The 23,417-nt window shown below is 26.1% G+C and overlaps 1 protein-coding gene across 1 annotated transcript in view; it reads left to right on the forward strand.

Moving 5' to 3' along the window:
• Nucleotides 1–244: 244 nt before the first annotated feature.
• LOC112598950 overlaps nt 245–23,417 on the forward strand; it is a 44,314-nt gene continuing 21,141 nt past the window's right edge. The window contains exons 1-7 of the mRNA XM_025345619.1: nt 245–488; nt 5,307–5,443; nt 12,761–12,955; nt 13,172–13,304; nt 15,717–15,844; nt 15,980–16,108; nt 20,560–21,004. Coding sequence (XP_025201404.1) covers nt 424–488; nt 5,307–5,443; nt 12,761–12,955; nt 13,172–13,304; nt 15,717–15,844; nt 15,980–16,108; nt 20,560–21,004 — 1,232 coding nt within the window. The 5' untranslated portion in view covers nt 245–423. The remainder of the gene's footprint in view (nt 489–5,306; nt 5,444–12,760; nt 12,956–13,171; nt 13,305–15,716; nt 15,845–15,979; nt 16,109–20,559; nt 21,005–23,417) is intronic.

Here is a 23,417-nt window from a genome sequence, read left to right on the forward strand (position 1 = left end):
AACCTATTACCTACCTGTGTAGAGCTGTCCGCACGGTTATAAGAAACGGCTAGCAGCAGCGGACCGGCGTTTGCTTAAATTTTCGGCGGGTAGGGTATGGCGGCGCGAACGTGCCCAATCCCGACGAATGGGAGCGTGACAGCCGCGGTGTACTGTTGCAGTGGCCATCGTAATTAACGATGATGAGTAAATAAGTGCAATGTTTTTGCGTTTTCTTCTATTCGCGTCGAACCCGACTCGCGCACGGGCGTACTGCAACATAGTTAAAAGATCGTGTAATACATAATACAACGAATACCCGTGTAATATTCCGTATTGTAAATATAAACCCTTTACATAATACAATATTGCACAGCTTTGGACGCGACGGACGAAAGTGCACCCGATCATTGAGGGGCGGTCTCCTTCGCGGTAGTCCGGACCATGATGGAAATCCGCGTATTATACGTCGCCGTAGTGTTTACCTGTTGCTGTAGCTGGCTATCCAGGTAGGTGCCTAACCTATAAATAATATATACACCATGTCATAATATTTATTCTGTATATATTGTGTAAACACAAACACTTCGTAAGTACCCTTAAATGTTATTTGTCACGTTCGCTTATAGCGAAATCAATATTTTCGCTTATACTGACAAGAATTTCATAACACGTGAGCATTGGGATAAGCATACTGGCAGTGAAGCTAAACATATATGCGATCATCTCAAGATATCCTCCAAATTGATGCGGAATGTGTATATAAAACGTTAAGTGTTAAATAATCTCTATGTTTAATAAATTAATATTTCAATCGTCATTTTTTTTTTAAAGTTCGAATAAAAAAAAAAAAAAAACTAAAATAAATATTTTCACTTTGTAGTTTTTTAAAACCAGATTAGATTAAAAAAATTATGATATAGCCCATACACCTGAACCTTTTTTTTTATATAGTACAAACATTTAATTAATACTTACAAGGATTCTTTAAATCATCAGAAGATCTAACATCTAAATTAAACACGATATTCTGTGTTTATTATATTTAATAATTAGAAAAAATATACAAACAATATATAAACTGGAATTGACCAGATAACATATCACATTGATAAAGATTATAATAAAATCAAAAAAAGATTCTGATAAAACAAGTAAAGAAATTATATAATTGGACAAATCGTTATGTAAAGGCTATTGGTTAATCTGCAGAAAATCAAGGTATCATGCTCTTGCAAATAAAACCCTAGTTTTTTGCTAAATAGGAAAATTTGTTACATGAAAAAATATTATTGCACTATAGTAATACTTAAAATTTACAATATCTAATACATTTTATACTTTTAAAGTAATTTTTTTTTTTTGTATTTTCAATTTATTTATTCTATAGTTTTATAAAAATTGTATAGATAATAAAAATAATAAATCATAAATGTATTATTTATTTTAAGTCTGTTGTCGATTCGCCCCCGCTATCACGGCGTTTAAAACGTATTACTATGCCAAAGATCTCAGTTGCACTACATTTTAATTTTTTATATCTATTTTTACTGAATTTTGCAATATTAAAAAAAAAAAAAAAAACAACAATAATTTATTGTTTACAATTAATAGATACATAGTTGAGAATTATTATTTCATAATTACATATATATATAAATAAATAATAAAACAAATTTTATTCATTTTTACGATATTTTTTGTAAGCACACGTTGAATATTACTATTAAATATTATGAGAGACATCAGATAACTCATAAAAATTAATGTTTAAAGAAGTGGGTACCGCTCCGATGTACATCAGGTGTCGAGTGGGTCATTATTATAGGAAGGTATGTTAAATTTAAATTTAATGATATACCATTATATACGAAAAACAAGTCTGAATGGACACAGTCTATAAGCCTTTATTACCAAATGATTTGTTCATTTGATATAGGCATAGCTATTAACATAATTTATTTTACTTTTAATATTTTAATATAATAGTGGAATGACATAATTTTTTTCAAAAATATTGCATATTTTATTAAATTATTAATATTTAATTATCATAGTAATGTATTATAGCTATACAATATTAAATTAATTTATACAACTTAAAATTTAATTACATCTTTTAGTGAAACCGTAAAATATTAAAAATAGATTTATAGAATAAATAGATAATAATATCTTAAAAATAAATCAAAAATACCATAATATATACTAAAATTCATAATAATTCTAATTCTTCCACCATTCCTCCAATCATACGTATATTATATTATGCTTAATTATTAGCTCACCAAATTATGAGCATTTTTTTTGGATTTAAATTTTTGAAAAATCTGAGTTTTTTGTTTTGCTTTATAATTTTTCAAATTATCCCTCCATGTTAAAAAATAAAAAATACCGTTAAATGTTCTTTGGAAAACTTAAAATCTTCGCACTCATCACTTTTCACTGATACTGTTTGGCTAGGTAATTTGCAAAAAAAATAATCTTGTCTCATTCAATTTTTAGCTTCATATCTTTTAATGATTAATTTTAATTTCACCTTCCATTCATCAATATTGTTTACATCTACAATATTTAACATACCGCAAATTTAATACCTAACAATATTATGTTGATTTTTTAAAACTTTCAAACCAGCCATTGAATTTTTTAAATTCAGTGATTGACATTTGTTCAGCAATATGGCATGCTTTAGACTGTATAATCGATCCAGAAATTGGTATCAATTTTGCTCTAGCACAAACAAACCACTCCCAAGTAAAATTATCAATTTCTTTGTTTGTGTTGGATTTTAATTTTCTTTTCATTCGCCCATTTCTTAAAATGAAAATTGTAAATGTATCAAGAATTTTTAATATTAAATTAATATTTATAATTAAGTATATTATCAATTTTCTATTGTATTTTTTTATTTCATAATTTTGCTTAAATAATATATTAAACTCTTGACTTTTTTCATTATTGAAAAGTTCACAAATTTGTTTTACTGTTAATTTATCTTTTTCGCTTGTCTCAATTAGCTTAATTTTTTTACACGCAATTCGCGACATAACATAATTACAACATTTATCGATAAAATAAACTTATTGTAACAACGTAATCTGTATAATTCATATGAATTTCTTACTACAAATAAATTAGCAGTTGCTTACAATTTTGATGAATTTAGTCAAAGTTCCAACTAAAAATACATATAAAAAGAAAAAAAATATTCTTACGCATTTTTAATATTTTAAAAATATATAAGTACAAATGTACAATTTAGAGGGGATATATTTCCAAAAGGTTTGACACATCAAAAAATTTTTAATTAATAATAATGGGAAAAAAACTAAAAAAAATATATGAAAATTTGTCATTAGGTATATAAACAATTCAAACAGAGTTAAAATATTTAAAAATGGAATTGTAAAATGATATTAACATTTAAAGTATCTACTGTTTATTTTTAAAAATACAACAGATTATCAAAAATTGTTTTTATGAGAAATAGTTATTTTATTGGTAAATATCGAATATCGTAGACATTTTACTTAAAATAATCATACAAAATTAATTTGGCTTTCTGATAGATTTTTTTTATGTATAGAGAAATTTATAAAGTACCTTGTATTTAGTTTTCAATTCTTAGGTATCAAAATCAACATTTTTTTAAATTTCCAACAACAAAATAATTTTTACATTTTTTGAGATTACGATGAATTCTTTTAAAATCAAAACTTTAAAGGCTTATAAAATAAACATTGTAATAAAAGATTTTGATATTTTTTAGTTGAAAAATTAAAAATTAATGAAGAAGTTTGTATTATATTTTTAAGCATTTTCACTTTATAAAATATAGTTTTGAAGTTTTAGAAGAAAACTAAAAAATATTGAATATATCTTATGCATATTTATAGCTCAAAAATAGTTGAAATATTTTTAAAACGTTATTATAATAAAAAAAGAATACTATAAATATTTGGTGAAAATTATATTTTATTCTTTTTCGAGTTACACTATAAAAACATATTCGATTTTGTTGACAATTGGATTTGTGTAAAACTCCCTATTTTTTGATAAACATTTTTTTGCTTTTTACCCTCTAAAATATCAACTAAATTCAATTTTCTACCAGAAACCACCCTTGTTTTTGAAAATCGAACTATTTTTACTTCCTCGAAAATAATTAAAAAAAAAAAAAATAAATAAATAAATAATAACAAACATCATTATAAAGTCAATACATTTATCGATTCTCTCAGAATCTAAAATAATTTGTAATTAGTAAATAACGTTTATAAGATAAATGGGTAAGTATTTTAAATTAAATGTATAATATTATAACAACAATTCAATTATACTTACTAACACAATTATAAAATAATAAAATAAAGTTTAAAACATTATAAATCCTAAATATTAAATACCGTTATTCCATAAATAACTCTATCTACATGTCATTACTTTAAATATCGATATTTAGATAACTAATGGTAATGAATATTGGAATTTTAAATTAAAGGCTATTAACGTAAGATCACCTAAAAACAAGATGATAACCGACACATCACAAAATATTTTTTATAAAACAATATCATTTTACTAAAAAATGCTTAAGCTTAGGATTAAATAACAAACTATTTTATTTAATTAAAAAAAATGATTCATACCGAAAAGTATAATAATCTTTTCTGAGTAAGATTCTCAAGTCAAAAATAACCTGTGTGCGTTTAATTTACATCGTTGTAATAATAGTGATTAGTGATTCTTTAAGTTAGTTAAATAATGAGCACACCATGTCAAAATTGACTATAATGTAGAACCATAAGTTTTGGAAAATAAACTTTTAAACACTTCATAATATATAATATGATATATTATGGTTAATTTTGATACATAGTACATTATATGATTACATTATGATATGAACTAATATTTTACATATTCGTAATATTATATAATAATTATATTGTATTTTAGCATTTTATGTATGAAATTGAATTTTAATTAAATCTTTAACAGTTATTTAAATGCCATTTATAGATCATAGGAAGTAAATGCAACATAATTATGCTGACATTAGAGCCCAATTCCAACTTTTGCTTTTTTTTTTTTTATCTAAAGGATATTATTTGTAGGGAACTAAATAGTAAATATTTTGATCACTTAGTATCTTGAGATGGACCTAATTCGTTGATTAAAAAATAAATGTTGTATGCTTTGGAGTGGAATTAGACCTTTTTATAATATAGGTATATACATATAAATATTAAAATATATATTATATGAAATTTAAAGATGGGTTATTATATATATATTATATATTTATATACGATAATTTACAGCGTACAAAGCCACGCAATTGATTTCAAAGCCATGCCCATGACCCTACTGAACGCCACCAATTTCATAATGCGACACCAGAGGTATTTGCTACAAGACGATGAACGCGGATCTGACGTACGGGCATCAAGTAACGAAGGTAACTATCATTGAACACCAATTGCGTTTTTGTACGTAATGTACAAAAAGATTCACCAAGAATTTTCAAAATTTTTAAATATGCTTACCGAAAATTTTTAATAATTTTATTTTAAGGAGTTTTTTGTAAATGTCTCATACGTATGAATATCCTTTAAATGTACATTTAAAAATTCCAAAAATCAAATTCTAAGAACTCTATTTTTGCAGAAGAAAAAATTCACTCTGTGTATACGATAATATTATATATCTAGTACACAGGATCATCGAGCGTGGAGTTGATATTTGATGATCAGAAATTAAGGTTTATTTAGGATAATGTATATTGTGTAATACATCCGTCAATACAATAATATGCACTGACACGTAGGTCCATTAATTATTTCAATATCCTATAATAACTTGATTAAAAACTTCGTTACGATGTGCCTATTGTTGAATACCTATAAAAAATTCAGTAAAATTCAACATATTAGGTAATAAATTGTTATTTTGTATAGCCGTGGTTCTTAACCGGTGTGTAGACGAGTACGTCCAAATGTGTCACGTGAAGTACTAATATTAAATAACATAAATATTTTTAAACAATTAATGTATAAAAATAAGGTTTTTTTATATATTGTATTTATGAGCCGCTTGGGTTAGTAGGCCGGTATCCTTCTAGTTCGGGCCTGAGTGTATCGCCATTTTTATGGATTAAAATTAGGGTGTCGTTATACAAAAAAAAGTTGAGAACTACTGCTACACGCAATTATAGTAAAACGTGAAATTAAAATCATAGGCATCTAATAGTTTTTTGTAGAAAATAAAACTCTACGCTGTGCGAATAAGTTTGAAAATCTTATGGGTAAAAACAAATACGGCACTTCGGAATGGTCGGTAAAAAAAAACTCAAATTTGTTATCTATATTATAAACGCGGTTCACTTTAAAACCATGTTTATTCGTACCGACATATTTTTAACCACAGATGAATTATTTATCCATATACATTTATTACGCATGTTACTTAAATAATATTTCGTACGACAATTCGACGTCGGCATACCAATGACGAAGCAGACGATATAACAGTAGTATAATACATAAATATTATGCGACGTTGTCTGTGTGACTAATATATAATATGTACACATTACACATGTGTAATGTAACTGCTCTTCGTCGACTATAGGTTCCCGAAATATCTATAAAAAAAATAATAAATAAATAAACACCCAATTTATGTAGATCAGACTGTAAAACATCAATAAAACCATATAGCATAATAATGTACAATAGTGTCTCACCTCATTGGCTCTTTATGCATAGGTACTCAATTGACACTGAATAACACATTATAATATTATGCATACTCTAATATACTTACATAACCGTTTGAGTGTCCATTTCTACACATCATTATAAAAATTATTATTATATGATTCTACTTTTAAATTATTTACATAAATTATAGTCTTAAATAAATCAGTCACATTGTTTCTTAAAAAAAACACAAAGAAAAAAATTTGCAATTTTCAACTTTGGTAATATTGAAAAACCTTAAATATTATATTTGACGTAGCTTTTAAGTTTTGATTAAATACAGTTATAATTTTCAAATGTATTTAAAATTACAAAAAAATTCTCGAATGGTGATCCACGTGAAGTGAAATATTATAATCCTACCTAATCAAGCTTTTCCACAATTCAATATTATTATTATTATCTGTTTTAATCATCTTAAGGTATCCGTTTATATATATTATTATAACAGCTTAGTGTGTTTACTTTCAGATATCTGTCATGAAATGACGATAAAAGCATAGAGAGCATTTCGAGCTTGACTTTTAGCTTATGTAAATCTGCCGTAGACGACGAGCGTTTAAATGTTTTGTCTTTGAAATAATTTGCTTGATGGTTGTTTGTACGCACTAATGTCGTCCATAATCATTGTTGTTTAAGGTGACTTCGCTTTAAAATATCTAACGTCTGATGTAGTTTATGACTTAAAATTATCACGGTATTATCAAACCTTATTCACCGAAGCAAACGTAATATCTTAAATTCATCTCCTCGTTTCTGTTTGAAACAACGTCTGTTTGTCAATGCCTTATGCATAAAATATTTCAAAAGTAAATTCCAATCGAGTTAATAGCATATAACGTGCATCATTATGATCATATGCGATTATTATTTAAAGTTACTAGCTAGTAAAATAAATAATAATTTCACATTTTTGCATCATAACCAAAATATTAAAATGTATGTATTGTAATCGTTGTATTGCATTTCGTTAATAATTCGTATAATATTTAATAACACTGTGTATTATGGTGATACACATTTATGGTTGCATATTACTTGCGTCCCACAAAAATGTAAATTTTACAGGTAGTAAATTAAGTAAGTAACTTGCGTCCCGTTTTGCGGACGCAACTCAACCATATTATTCTTCTTACCTGCCATTTAAGTCATGACCAAGTTGCGTCCATAAATATTATGCGTCCAGCATTACAATAATATTGTTCATATTATGAGGTATGTGTAAATTGTATCTACGGGTTTATAAACGTTTTTTAGTTTACTCTTAGTTTTAGTTTTAATTGACAATTAACGGTTTTATAATAAAATATTTTTTAAACTATGCATAATAATTATTTAAAGATGTTTTTTTACATAATCTATAAATTTTTTGTATAGTTTTATTTTTTAATGTGATGTTAATGTATTTTTAATGTAATTTAATCAAATTTAATGGAATCATATGCAATAAATGAATTATAAATATATAATAATACTTTGTAATACTTAATGAGTGCTATACTTATGCTTTATTTATGTCGGGACACAACTAGGCTGCCTAAAAAAGTATACCAGGACGCAAATAGGCTATGACCTTTTTTTGCGAGACGTAAGTTACCTACTGATAATTAATTCGGACGCAAGTAGTATGCACCGACATTCATATAGCATATTAAACTATTTATTAATAAATATTCAGAAATACTTAGAAGATTACTTTGTACATTGGGTAATATTCGAGTATTAAGGTAAGACCTTTTTCAATGTCACACAGCTAGAAAATTTAAAAAAAAAGCGATATACGTATTTAAAAAAAATTGATTTGAAAAAAAAATGAATTTTTATGTATAGATTTAATGATTTTCTGTGGAATTTTATAACTTTGGTAAGTTTTTTGTACAATACTTCTGTTTATTATCCATGTAAAATTGTAGTAAAATTTTACATGGATATAATGAAATACTTATATTTATATATTTATATAGGTGCCTTAACTAATAAAATTAAATATTTTCTGAGAAAATTAATAAACAAGCTTTATTTTTTATCAGAAAATAATTTTATAACGAAAGTTCGCAGTAGATATTTGTTTGAAAAATGTATTTACAAAATTATGGTTTTTTTTTTTTTTTTAAAGACATTTTATATACTCGTATTACATAAGTACATAATAATAATATAAAATTAATAATTAGTTTTAAAAGTAATGTACTAATATATATGATGGGTTTATAAAATATTTGTAGCATATAATGAGATCAAACCATTCTCTGAAAATTAATAAAATTATATCTCTCTTATTGTATTTTAATTATTTAACGGACTATGTTGACTAAGTCATTAAAAGCTCAGGTTGAATATTGTAATGATATTGGCGTAAGTATAGCTTTCATAATGGTATTTAGGTCACCGTAAATATACAGCTCGGTAATATTATTCAAAAGTTTAAAATGTTCTGAATTACTTAATTTGTAGATCATCCGACTACACTCCAGTATCATTTATAATAATATATTATATTTGAGTTTCAAATAATAATTGAAAATTATCATCAATGGTGAAATTATATTTACAATATACTCCAATTTACAAATATTGCACTGATACATAATATAATAAATGCTGAATATTAATATGAATGATAACTGTACGAATAACTGTAAAATCGACAAATGTAAATCGTAACTATCGTTTGACGTTTATAGTTTATTCGTTCATCGGTTGCTATTAAAGTGGTAATTCCAAATTCGCAATAAATCGCACGTCTAAACGTCTAATTATATTATCTATATATGATATATATGACTAAAAATCTATTGACTATTGTTATTTATTATAACGGCTATAGTCTATAGGTTTATCAGGCTTTTACAAGATGTATAATAAAAGTCAAAAGATACATAATAATAAAGATAATAAAGATGATACAATAATATGTTTATGTTCAATGTTGTGTATAGTAGGTATACGTACAATGTGTACGTGAAAAAATAATAATATTGTTCGTAACTTCGTTAGATTCAAAAGTAATAAAATTCATGAAATGGCGAGAAATACCAATTTACCATTTAACTCGTTAAGTTAAGTAAATTAAAGTTACTTTTTTTTACATATTTAACTCGTTAATAGTTAAACCTAACTTGGTTTAAAAAAGTTTTTTTACATTTGAAATTTGAATATTTCCCACCTAAAATACCGTAAATTCATGTACGGTTTTCAATTGTATACCATACACCGTAAATGGAACAAAAAACCCGTATATGTACGAGACTGCGCGCATGCGTACAAAGCATGTTGGGGTAACGAGTAATGTAGCGGCGAGTCTCTTGTAAAAAAAATGCCAATGCTTATCTATTCATTCAAAAAAAAGGGGGAGAAGAAGTAGATAACTGCTTTATTGTACAATTATTAGGTGTTGAGTACCTAAATCTTGTCATTAATTAGATCACTATAATGCTTATGTTAAATTTGAATAATAAATTATTGTAAACGAAAACAATTTTGAATGAAAACAGACCATCATACTATATTACTAACTGTACTTTGCATTTTTGTAATATATTTTTATATTGCTATTAAAATAAATTATTTTATTATTAGTAATATAGTAGGGTGAATTATATTTTTTCTGGAAATATTGCATTTCATAAATTATTAGTATTTAATTATTATAATAGTATTTATTTGTATTATTTATAAATATTATCAACATTTAAGTCAATAATGATTTACCATAGTACTGTACTACGGTGTAAATAGGTTTATCAAAAATATTGAAGTTGAAAAACAAATATTTTTTTAATAATTTTCTATTATATACACATACATAAAATATAGTCTTTATAGTCAATAAATTTATCGCTTTGTTTAAAATGTATATCTATCATAATTTTTAATGCAGTCACCTTTCTTAAAATGAAAATAAATATTTAATTTTTGTATATTATTTCACAATATTGAAAACTTCTAACTTTTTTTTATATATACTATTAAACTTATTTAAAATATATATAGTCACAATTTTGTCTTTTTGGTTATGATCAAATTTGAAAGTTTTTAATTAAGTTTATATAACTTTAATTTTCCCAATTTTCCTTAAAGCTTTACCACTAAAATATAAACTCATGTTTTCTACTTTTTCATTTATATGTATATATCTTTGGCAAAGTTAATTTAATATTTTTTTAATTGTAAGAAATTAATGTAAAATATAAAAATATATTAAAAAGTATATTTAAAAAAATAAATACATTTTATATAAAGTACTTAAGGTACTTTGTTCTTTTTAAAACAATACAGTGTGTATAGAAACCCATTTATGACTACATAATGGTCCGTTAATTTAAGCTAAAAAATAAACAAAAGTAATATAAATATAGTTATAATAATAAATAACGACCTAACTACATTTTTTTAAAATAAGATTTAATTATTTTGTCTACTAAATTTAAAAATTTGTCATTTTATTTTTAATCTTTATGTATTCATTCAAATCTAAATTAATTAAAAATATATAAGAAATGATTGATTAATACTTACAAATATAATTGTATAAATAAATTAGTTAAGCAGTCTTTAACCCGTTAACACATTGTATAAATATTACATTTATTCTTAAATACATTTTTAATCATTTCATATACTATCATGTTTTTACTATAAACACGATTAGTGAGAATTTAAAAAATAATAGGTAGTTCATGGCTTGAAAAGGTTAAAGACCCTTGTATCAGCTAGTTAATTATTTTTATGTTTAATTAATAACTTAAAACATGATGCAATTATGTATAGAAAATCAAAAAAATGTTCATCTTACTACCTGAGTTTATGCTCTTAAAATGTATTAAAAACGAAAAAAAATAAGTAGAGCTTTCCATTGGTTGTAGTTTTTTATGGTTGTAAAATACTTAAATATTTTCTCAAGTTTAAATTATGATTTCATATTATATAAAATATAAACATTTTTATACATTTTTTAGTTTAATAATTCGTATACAATTCTTACTTCTTTCAAACTGCATATACTCACAAATATAATAAATAAAACCATAAAGATCCAGGATCTACTTAAACCTGGAAATTATAATTTTGTTTATATGTTAATCGTTTTCGAACTAAATACATTTAATTATGGTTAAAACGATTTAAATTTCACGAAAAAAAAACTTTAATAGAAAATGTACTTGATACGTAAAAAATCTCTTTTTTTTTAATTATTTATTTACGTGTTTATCATATATAATTGAATAAATATAAGATATTAGGTTTATTATATATTAATTGAATAAAGCATTTTATATTTTCATATAATTGCAATACAATAGATATGTATTTAGGTTTAGTTCAGGAATATTTCTGATCTCTTCTTTTACCCCTTAACAGTCTTGAATTTTAGAAAAAAATTGATGTCAATCATTTTTTTCTGATCATATCACAAGTTACTCCGTTAATTTCTCAAAACACACTTTACTAAAAGGTTGAGGTAGCGCATCCCCCCTTCCCCCCAAAAAAATCTAATCATAAAGTCGTATATTATGTGTTATGTGCAATATGTACATTATTACATTGTCAATTGAACATCGTACTCGTTAGTTAAAAAATATTAATTTTTAAAACTCGCAAACAATTAATATTTAAAGTAAAGCGTGTAATATGATGACTAAAAAACAAAGGAACTCATTTAGTCTATTTATTTCTATTAATGGTAAAATACATAATATTATATTTCATCAATAAAAGTCTTTTGACGTATACGTTGACGACCTACATATGGAATATTTGTATTTAATGATGATAAATAATAATATCATACTACCAAATCGATCCGTTATATTAACGCATGGCAAGAAAAACGAAAAATCATATCTTAATTATTTGACTTATAACGTGTGTGTAATGTTTCGTAAACTGCAGAGATTATTTTTCATTACGATATTATTATGCGATATATTAATAAATACGATGTTAAGCATGGTAATTAGTGCAGGTACCTATGCGAAACGAACCTAATGGTTTTTTTACTGTTCTCCTTTCAGTGAACATGAATATTGATGAGAATGTAGACGGCTTTGTTAACAGCCCTTTAGTTTTAACTACTGAAGTGTGCAATCCGAGAAAATGCAAAGCCGGTAAAATGGAAGGAGTGTGTATTAGCAGCGAATCGTGTTTCAAACACGGTGGTCAGACCGGAAACCCTTGCAACGGATCGAGTAATCTGATATGTTGCACATGTCAGTATCTAAACACAGTAGTATATCTTTAATACATTTAATGCAAATAAATTATAACGCTAATATGTTTGCGGCTAGAACATGTTTGACTATTATTTTAAGCCTCCAAGGGTGGGAGGAGACTACAGCACGTTTACTATATTTTTCCAAATACGTTATGTTCATGTGTTTTTAAATGTTTTTTTTTCTTACTGTTCATATGATAATTTTATGCAGTCATACTTACGTGTGGTGACATCTCTAGCCAAAAAGTGACGTACCTGCAGTCTCCCGACAATTTAAAAATTGATACGGGAAGTTTGGCATGTGACTACGACGTAATGGTTCAAAAGGATACGTGCGCTGTCCGGTAAGTTTGTTATTTTCATTTTTATGTAAAATTTAAATAATATAAAAAAAATTCAATGTTTGAATATTAATTAGTCTTGTGATAAGTACACATGCATACTATATATTATGTTATTATGTTTATATAGTAATTAGTTAGAATACAATATTATACTGTTTAGAAAAAATAAAAATAACGTATATATTATGCAAATTTTTTTTCTTATTCAAACCTTTCTATTTCATATATGACAAAAATATTAAACAAGGCATTTAAAAACAATTCTGAGTCATAAATACCATTCACAATATTATATACAAATTATCACAAATAATAAAAAGGAGCAGGCGAGAAGTAGTTTTTCAAGTGATAACCAAACCTAATCTAACCTAACCAAAATATTTTTATATAAAGTAAAAAAATATGTGATAATCCCATATCTTACTTCAGACCTAGAGATCAGCACCATCGCATACTATTAATTTCAAACAACTAATTATTTTTGCAAAAAATAAGCAAGAAATAATGAAAACAATTTAATAATTAAAAATTAGGAACATAAATGTATTTATTGTATAAATTCAAAGTCATTAATAATTATGTAATTTAATACGAAACTTTTAATTTTTTTTAAATTTTCATTGCCAATTTTTTTTCTACCTTCAGTAGAGAAATACTGAATTATAGGATAATTAGTACGAGTTATTTAAAAAAAATATGTTTAACGTTCTTTAATAATTTTCAAAAATTTAAAAATAATAATTTTGATATTATAAGAATGTTTCTTCTGGAGGATTTTTAGTATAAATCTTACTGTGATAGTTGTTAACAAATAATAAATTATACCTATAAATTAAAATTTTACATATAATAAGGATGTAGACATATTATAAAAAAAAAATAACTATAATTTAAATTATTTTTATTTTTGAGTAAACATTTACAATCCAAAACTCCTCTATTGGTTGTGCAACTAATATATTTTATGGTAGTATATAAAACTTCAAATTTGTATACATTTAAAAGATATTTATTTATGTAGAAATTAATTAAAATATTTCATAAATATTAGTGTTGCAACTAATTAGATATTACAAATTTAATATTTTTTCTAATACAAAAAATTAACATAATATTATTTTTATAATTAATTATTAAAACACCCAAACAATAATTGTATAAATGTTCCATATTTATTTTAAAAATTCAGAAGGTCTACGAAAATTGAAATTACATTTTTAAAACTAAACATTATATACTTAGATATATCATTTGTATAATATAGAAATGCTATAAGTCATCATGTTAGAAATCTACAAGATAAAATTATATTAAATTATTTAATTTATTTTAAAAGTGTTAAAACTTTCGTCAGCTTCTTGAACACGAGAAAACATAAAAAGTTATAAAATGTATTATTTGGAATTATATTTTTCATGAAAAATATTTTATTAGAAACACTTTATAGCTTATTTTTTATTATCTTGAACCATATTATTTTTTCAAAATATCTAACGTAAAACTTTAAATAATATATAAATTTTGATAATTTTGCTATACGATACTCGTGTATAAAATTAATTCTTAAATCAAGACTTAAATTTTAAAATACAATTTTGATGTACATTTTCCTATTAAAATATTTATTAAAAATATGAAAGCTGAGTCTACGAATTAGGTACGAGTCAGGTATGCATTTCGTGTTAAGTAAAATGTAACATTTAATCATTGAATTTAACAGAATACATATTTATCTAGATATATTAAAAATTTAATATTTGTAAAAAAAAAATTATCAAAATTTGGAAAATTATGAAATACAACGCGTTTTATCGATGTACTTACATGGTGAAAGAACGTTTCAAACAAGTGTCGTTGATGATCGTCAGTGAGTGATTGTTATTATTGAATACATTATGTATGATTACGGTCACTCTATAGTGGTAATAAAAACAATAACAATAATTGTTACATCCTTATAATTTTAATTGTTTATTTATAATTCATTAATAACAATTTTCACTGCATACTTTTTTTTCATAATATGCTTAGCTATGTAAAATCATATGTAATACGTTGTAATTAAAACCGATGAATTTAAATATGATTTGTACGAATATAGTATGTTATAACGTAATACTAAAAACAAAAAAACGATGTAGGTACTTGCCGAACAATATCACATGTTTATATTTGTTGCACGAATACTAAATAGTTTTATTCGATTAAATGGTAAAAATTATTATTATACGACTATACAAGTATAGTCCAAATGTTTTCTTAAATTTCTTGTAAGTTAGGCGATTATGATAATTTATCAGTATATCACATAATAATTAATAACTAATAGACTTTTAAGGGGTATGAATGGTATGCTAATATTTTCCATATTATTTACAAATTAAATTAAATTAAAATGTTTGTTTTTTGAAGTGTGGATTATGAAAAAGTGAATCTTGCTAGCAAGATAGGAGGAGTATGTGACATCGATCAAGTTTACATTTTAAATTCCAACGATGGACCGACGACAGGTCAGTGTGGAACATTGACGGGTTACAGCAGTAAGTCTTGACACATCAATGCATCTTACTGAACACTCTTATTAAGATTTAAGTGAATGTTATTTTATTGTACCAAGACAGTATCTTAATATCAAAGTTCAGTAAAATGTATGAAATTAATTAATTTATTTTTAGCCGTCGTCGCTGTGAAACCGCACCAAGAAAAACCTTTGAAAATAGCAATGGTTGTTCAAAAAGAACCTACCGATTATTGGCTGATCAAAGTTTCACAAATAGATTGTGGCGAAATAAAACCACTCAAAGGTAGGAATAACAACACAATTTACTATATACCTAAGTTGTAAAATCCATATTTTTGTTGTTATATATTTGTCCCAAGAGACTACTACAATAACCACGCTGACACGCTTATTCGGTAATTTTTTTCCCCTTTACAAACAAAGACTAATAAATCAGTAAACTCAAAATATATATATGAAAAGCGAGGGGGAAAAGTTCGTATAGTCGTATAACATAGAAGGCTGATTAGTTGGATGACAGCGTCTACGCTATAATATCGTCATATACTACAAGCAAAGAACAATAACTGTCTGAAAATAGATTTTTTCACGGTTCACGTTATTTTAAATTTACATTATACATGTATATACGTATACTTACTACATAGAACAGTATATACGCAGTCTCAGAATTCGCTATATTTTAAAATATATATTTAATATTTCAAACTATAAAAACAGCCAAGAAAGTTTCCATTTGAAAAGTTCCAACATGCGGTAAAAAAAACAGCAAAAAAACCGTGATAAATTATTATTTTATCACTTAATAATGATCGCTAAAACAATATATCATTTGAATAAAATAATAAAGTGTGTAAACATAATATTATCGTAATTTTTAAAGCAGTTTAACACCGCACTGTATATTATAACAATTAATAATATATTAACTAGATAAACTAGAGTATGTCCGACAAATTGTACATTTTGTTGATTCGACTGTACGATTTGAATTCATTTAAATAATTCAACCTCTCAGTAGGAAGCCTAAATAATGAATGATAAGAAATTATAATTATGTCATTCTTAATGCAAGGCTTCCTCGTTTAATGAAAATGAATAGTAATCAAACGCTACATTTTATAAAATTTTATAAGTATACTTACTGTAATATTAATGTTTGTTGTCCTTATTGTTATACAGATTTTTTAATTTTATACTACATCCGAATTATTCCATTTTGCTTATATAGTTATCACTTAAACTGCTTTATATCGTAATAAATACATAGAATTTATCCAAAGAAGAGTACCTACCCTCTACCTGTATAGACGTAATAATTTGTATGTAAGAGTTTGAACTTGAATGTGTTCTCAGATATCTTTAATCGTCGAGATATTGTTACGATGATTTATGATTCAAAACGATATTGTTATATTATTTTCACTATAAATCAAACGGTCCACGCAAGTATACAGATTTAATTTTCGAGGTTGTAAAGAGAATAATGGTGCACTACAGTATGCACTGTACATATAATGGTTCCACAATGATTTCCTTCCAAAAAAAAAAAAAAAAAAATGTTTTTTGCATAAACATAATTAATTTCGACGTACTTTAATCGGGTGATTAAGATGAATGCACAGGAAAACGTTTTTGTGGTTTACTTAAATCGTTTTATAATAATTTCACGTTCAAAAAGTATTATTAATTATTCAAAAAACATTGAGTTTATATATCAAAATATCGCGCAAACTTTCGTATAATTTATAAATCAAGGGGAACGGCAGCGGCTTAATTTTTTATAGAAAAAAAAAATACTTAATCGCACCATTACTTTCTGATTTATTTGCAAGACGGAATAAACTTTATTTTCTTGAACCATGAAAAATGAATCAAGCGGTAAAATAACTTTTTATTTTTATTTTGTTTTTATTATTTTTATTATTGTCATTCGTATTTATATCACATATTTTATTCAGTTGTTAGATTCTAGAAAATTTAGTTAATTCATATAAAAAAAAATGCATCATAATCCTTGACTTTTCCTAAGTAATATTCAAGCGCTGAATCGTATGCGTAACATAGTAATAGTAATATTACCGTGTATGGAAATATTGATCAACAGTCGGCCACCTGGACGACTTTTTGCATAAAACGATAATTTTATTCCTTCAAACCACCAAAAATATGTATAATGTGTGTAAAGTGTATATGATACAATAATATATTGTATGTTAAATCACAGGTTAGCTATGAATTTATGATAAACCTTTGTAGACGACCGCTGCTTCTATGGCTGCTGTTGCTAAAAATATAATCAGTAGAGGATTTATTTTATTTCTACCATAAAGAATTTATTATTTTAAATTAAACATAAAATTGTTTAAATTTATCCTCGTTTCTAGAACTTAAGATGATTTTATATTTCTTTTGTACCACTTATAATAAATAAATTGGTGCCGGATCTCAATAATGTGGTTGAGCTTCCAAGGAATTTTTGCGTTTGAAGTCACATTGACGGAAAGTACTATATATAATAATCATATATAGGTACATTTATATATCTATACATTACGTAAAATATACTATTCTATAGTTATTTATGGTCTCGTTATCGACGACGACCACGACGTTCAATCAATACAGTGACATACAATTTGTTATTATACGCATGTGCACAAGTGATGATATTGTATAGTTTTTTTTTTTTTTTTTTTTTTTTTTTTTTTAAATGTAACAGAATTTCCTGTTTAAAGTAAAACAATTTATAGAATTAAAACTTTGTGAAAAATTTTTAGAGTAGCATACATATTATGTAAAGCAGGTTCATTGTTTAATCAAATGTAGGTACGCTCGTCTTTGTAAATGTTATATAAAATGCAAGTGTTTTTTTTTATTTTTTGATGAATAATTTAATATCACTATTCAAATAGTATTTGAAAAATACATAATATTATTTAAGAACATATAATTTTCATGAAATGTTAAAGTGAAATTTAAATATTACATAATTTAGAATAAAAACTGTTGGAAAATATATTTTATATTGTGTTATATTTGTTTATAATATTCTTAATGTATAATAAAAAAATAATGTTGGAATTTATCCTCGTGTAAACAACAAAGTATTAAACTATGTTCAACTATATTGTTATAATAGTATATTAAATTATAACGGAATACCGTCTGGAACCTATTCGTTTTGGATAAAGCCATATGGAATCGCGCTGCAACCATTGCGGTACCTGTATAGTATGTAGATTATAACAATATGTATACTGATACAAGTTACAGCCCAGTGCTATGTATAAAATCGTTACGCTCTAGCAATTAAACGACATAGTACACAATAATGGCATGAGGCTGCAGTGGTAATTAATCGAAAATTTTAGAGGTTTTTATGTATGCAGAGTTTGGTAGATTCTTGTTTAAATAATTTAAGTAATCGAATAAAAACAGTATTAGAGTAACTATCATTTAGAACACGTTTTCGTTTAAATAAGTTTCGATATAAAGTCACATTCGAATAATAATATTTGTACACATTTCCATACTTGACAAACAATCAAGTACACCGTTAAAAAAGTAGTACTTACTTGATATTACGTACTATCGTGGCGCAGTATCCATGAACTTGTGCATTCGGATTTGTCTGGCTCGGAACGTGTCTATTTTTTACAATAAAAAATAATATTTATTTTTCAAAATAACAGTATAACAATAAAATTGCACCTTGGCAATAGATCTCATAAGTGTGTACATGCAATGAATGTACAATTAAGCATTTTATCTGATCTTTATTGAAGACTGCTGGTACGAGTTGAAATGTTTTATTTTTTTTCTCTCTTTTTTTTTTTTTTTTTTTTTGTAGTCTGTCACAAACTTTTATTATCAGTATAATAAATTGTATAGTTGGATAAGCCATCACAAAAGAGGTCGAAAGATACCTTCTATTAATCGGCTCTACCGCGAAGGATACGAATCTATATCCCGTCCGAGGATTCACTCCGATATTTCATTTTTGTTTAAATTGGGGTGAATCGCCTTTAATTTATTAGCTCAACGTTCCCTTCCCATAGTTTAATGATGCTGGGCGTCGGCTGTCCATGGTCTTCCATATTGATTTCAGTACATGACTCCGTATATAATATAATATATTCACATGATTCTTCTTATCGGAGCGACAAGTTTAAATAATAACGGACTATATATTATTATTTTATCGTGTAATATATAATATAAATTATATACATATATATATGTATGTATTTCTTTTTAGATTTATAGGTTGTTCCTAGTTTATGGACTTCGTTAATTTTATACCACTGTAAAAAGCTTTTGGACAGCTGCCTTAGAAGACAAGGTCAAAGAAATTTTTCATATCTTTTCGAATTGTGACACTGGATTTCTGTTTAAAGATCGCAAAGTGGATATCATCTATAGTTGGGTATTTTTCTCATTTAAGAGGGTACCATTCATCAAATTTTAACGAGTAATAGGGCTAAGAAAATTTTCAATTATAAAACAAATGTTAAGGTTTTTGAATTGAACATTTTTTATGCATGATAATAATAATAATACATATTGATAGTTTTACCGGTCGTTCGAATAATACATTTTGAATGAAAAATAAGGTACCGAGTATGGATTAAATCTAAGTTTATCGACCTTATTCTCCGGGGCAATCATACATTTTAATTTATAATATTATCACGGTTCTTTAAAGACTACGGAATCATTATTTGATTTCAGAAACACCGGATTGCGGTCTGAGGTCCGTCCAGCAAATGAACGACGACAACTTCGACGATCAATCACCGCACCTTATGCCGTCGTTAGGGACCGGACGTTGCGGCGGCAGTGGTGGAAGTGGCGTCAGTGGCAGCAGCAGTGACGGCAACCCTATGAGCCAACGGCTTCTACGTCGCTCCGTGGTCCGCCGCGACGTGCAAGACGTCCTACAACCATGGCGAATGAGCCGGCCTGAACGTCACTTAGGGTCAGCTAGAGAACGGTTGAACACTGTGCGGCGCGAAGAGTTCAGAGACGGCGACAACCGGAGGATTATCGGCAGCGACGAGGTGGACATCGGCGAGCTCACCTGGCAAGTGGCCATCGCCTTGGATGGGGTGTTCTTCTGCGGTGGAGCGCTGATCTCCGATCGATTCGTCATCACCGCTGCACATTGTGTCATGACGTAATAATCATAATGATAACTTTTCAGCGATAAAATTACGCACAATATTGTAGCGGTCAACACTTGCACTGCTTATTGCTTACTGAAAAAAAAAAAAATGGTGCTGGAAATAAGACGTTATCTCTACGAAGAGCGGGATAACGATTCGATCGCATAAATTGTTTTTAGTGAATGGTAATAATGGTCTTTCGTATTTAATGCTATAAATGAAAACGTAATTAATGTTTACTTGTATAAAACGCAATCGCGCGATAAAACATCTGTAACATAATTATAACGTATTTTCTTAAATATACAAATGTACAATTTCGAAACGGAAAGCAGTTGAATTCGCTACACTGGATCCACGTATATTTCAAATAGTATATTTAAAATGAAAACAACATCTTACTTACAAAATAATTAAAATTTCACTAAAATAAAGATAAAACTTAATCACACTAAATATAGTATATTGTTAAAATAACCTCACCTTTTAAGCTGTAGTGTGCGGAGTACGGACACACTTTGAAAACAAATGAGTAATTAAAAACATTGTTAATTGCATAACTAATTAAAACTAATTGATTAATAAAACCATTATGATTAAATTAATAATATTTCACATTTGTTTTTAATGAAAACCGACGTTAAAGAAATTCAATGACAATAATAAAAACGATGATAAAATCACTAACAAAAAAGAAGATTATTTTAGGAATTCTGTTGACAATAAAATAATATGGACAATGATTCCTAAAAGAAAAAAAGTTGATATTAAAGAGGTTGAAAGACCGGGTGTCAGACAATCGTCTCGTTTCGTTCACCACGATTCAAGACAGTTGTGTATTCAATTTGAAAGTAATGATAAATCATCGTTCTTGAAAAACAATTTTAAGTATATATGATTAGATCAGTTAAATACATATATATAGAACCTATTATACGTTATATTATTTTTTATGTTTTATATTTTATAACGCTTATTTTTTATAGTGCATTTTTGCGATTTCGTGTGAGTATAAAAAAAATTATCGCTAAATATTTTAAGAATTTATCGTATACATTACGAGGAGCTAACTTAATTGGGAATTTAAATTTTTATACCTTAAGGCTTAAACCAAAAATAAACTAAATCTTTGAAAATTAAAAAAACCAAAAAAATATTAAATAAAACCTCATTATTATAAGTAATTGGTTTTAATTTCAAGATACTAAGTCGAACATCATTTTTTGACTACAACTGAATCAATAATAGATGTGTTTATTATGTAGGTACGCAGTATTTACCCAATGAAAAATAAATTTTAAGAATTCGAATAAACAAAAAATAAAAAAAAGATTTATAAAAAATATATTTAATGAAAAAAACAGTGTTTCGTGTATGCTAATACATAACTATACTAAAATCAAGCATCATTCATGATTGATTTAAACTTTAAAGTGAAAATATTAATGTACCTGTTGGTTTATATTATACGTAACAGTTGAAACAGAGATGAGATTTTGTTGATTGAAGGTTCTTGATTATCGATCTTCGTGAACTGCTATACCATGTACCATAAATAATAATTATATGGACTGCATTTCGTAGAAAGGACGCTGAAAAAGACTTATGTCGAACGCCCAGCGTTATAAAATTTCTCGTAAGTCTTTTTTGACGTCTATACTAAGAAATAGTCAACATAAACCTAACGAAAAGAAAGTATCCTACACGTACTAGATGTATATATGGCAAATGCACTTTGTTTTCACCACGTGCCATTTCGTAACGTTTGGTTTTTGACACGTAGCACAAGGTTTTACGATGACTCGTATTTGCACACATTTGCGAATTCATCGCGCGTACCTTCAAATGACATTTTATTTATTATTATTATTATTATCATCATCATTATTGGTTATTTTTTTTGTCAATCAAGCTTTTATTCTCATTCATGTCATCATTTTTAGCCACTACTGCCACTGGATATTTGATAAAGGTACATATTACATATTACATATAATACATTAGAGTAGCATAACATTGTTATAGTTTTGCAGTTTCTCTCGGAAACTATTGCATCGAATGATGTAAAACTATGCATTTTTATTAGAATCATTTGCATACTAGCGACAAGGGATGTATAGTATGTACATAAGCTTATTATCTCAATTAATTTCTGTAGAGAGGTTTAAATGTTTAGTAAAGCGTAATATTTTTTAATTAAATTCAAATATTTGCCGGTCAAAAAGAAAACTTTACTAAGTGAAGAGTGCGTGTTTAGTCTAATATGATATTATACTGATTCACAAAAAGTTTTACTGTTGTTTTTTAAAAATATGAAACTTCAAAATGTTATTTATTTTTCTTTAGTAAAACTCAAAATATCGAAATTTTACATTAAAAAAATAATACTTATTTATACAACTTTTGACAGTCAAGTATTACTTT

This window comes from Melanaphis sacchari, unplaced genomic scaffold (genome assembly GCF_002803265.2).
Source record: "Melanaphis sacchari strain LSU unplaced genomic scaffold, SCAv2.0 Contig4_pilon_pilon, whole genome shotgun sequence".
Classification (NCBI taxonomy): Eukaryota; Metazoa; Arthropoda; class Insecta; order Hemiptera; family Aphididae; genus Melanaphis; species Melanaphis sacchari.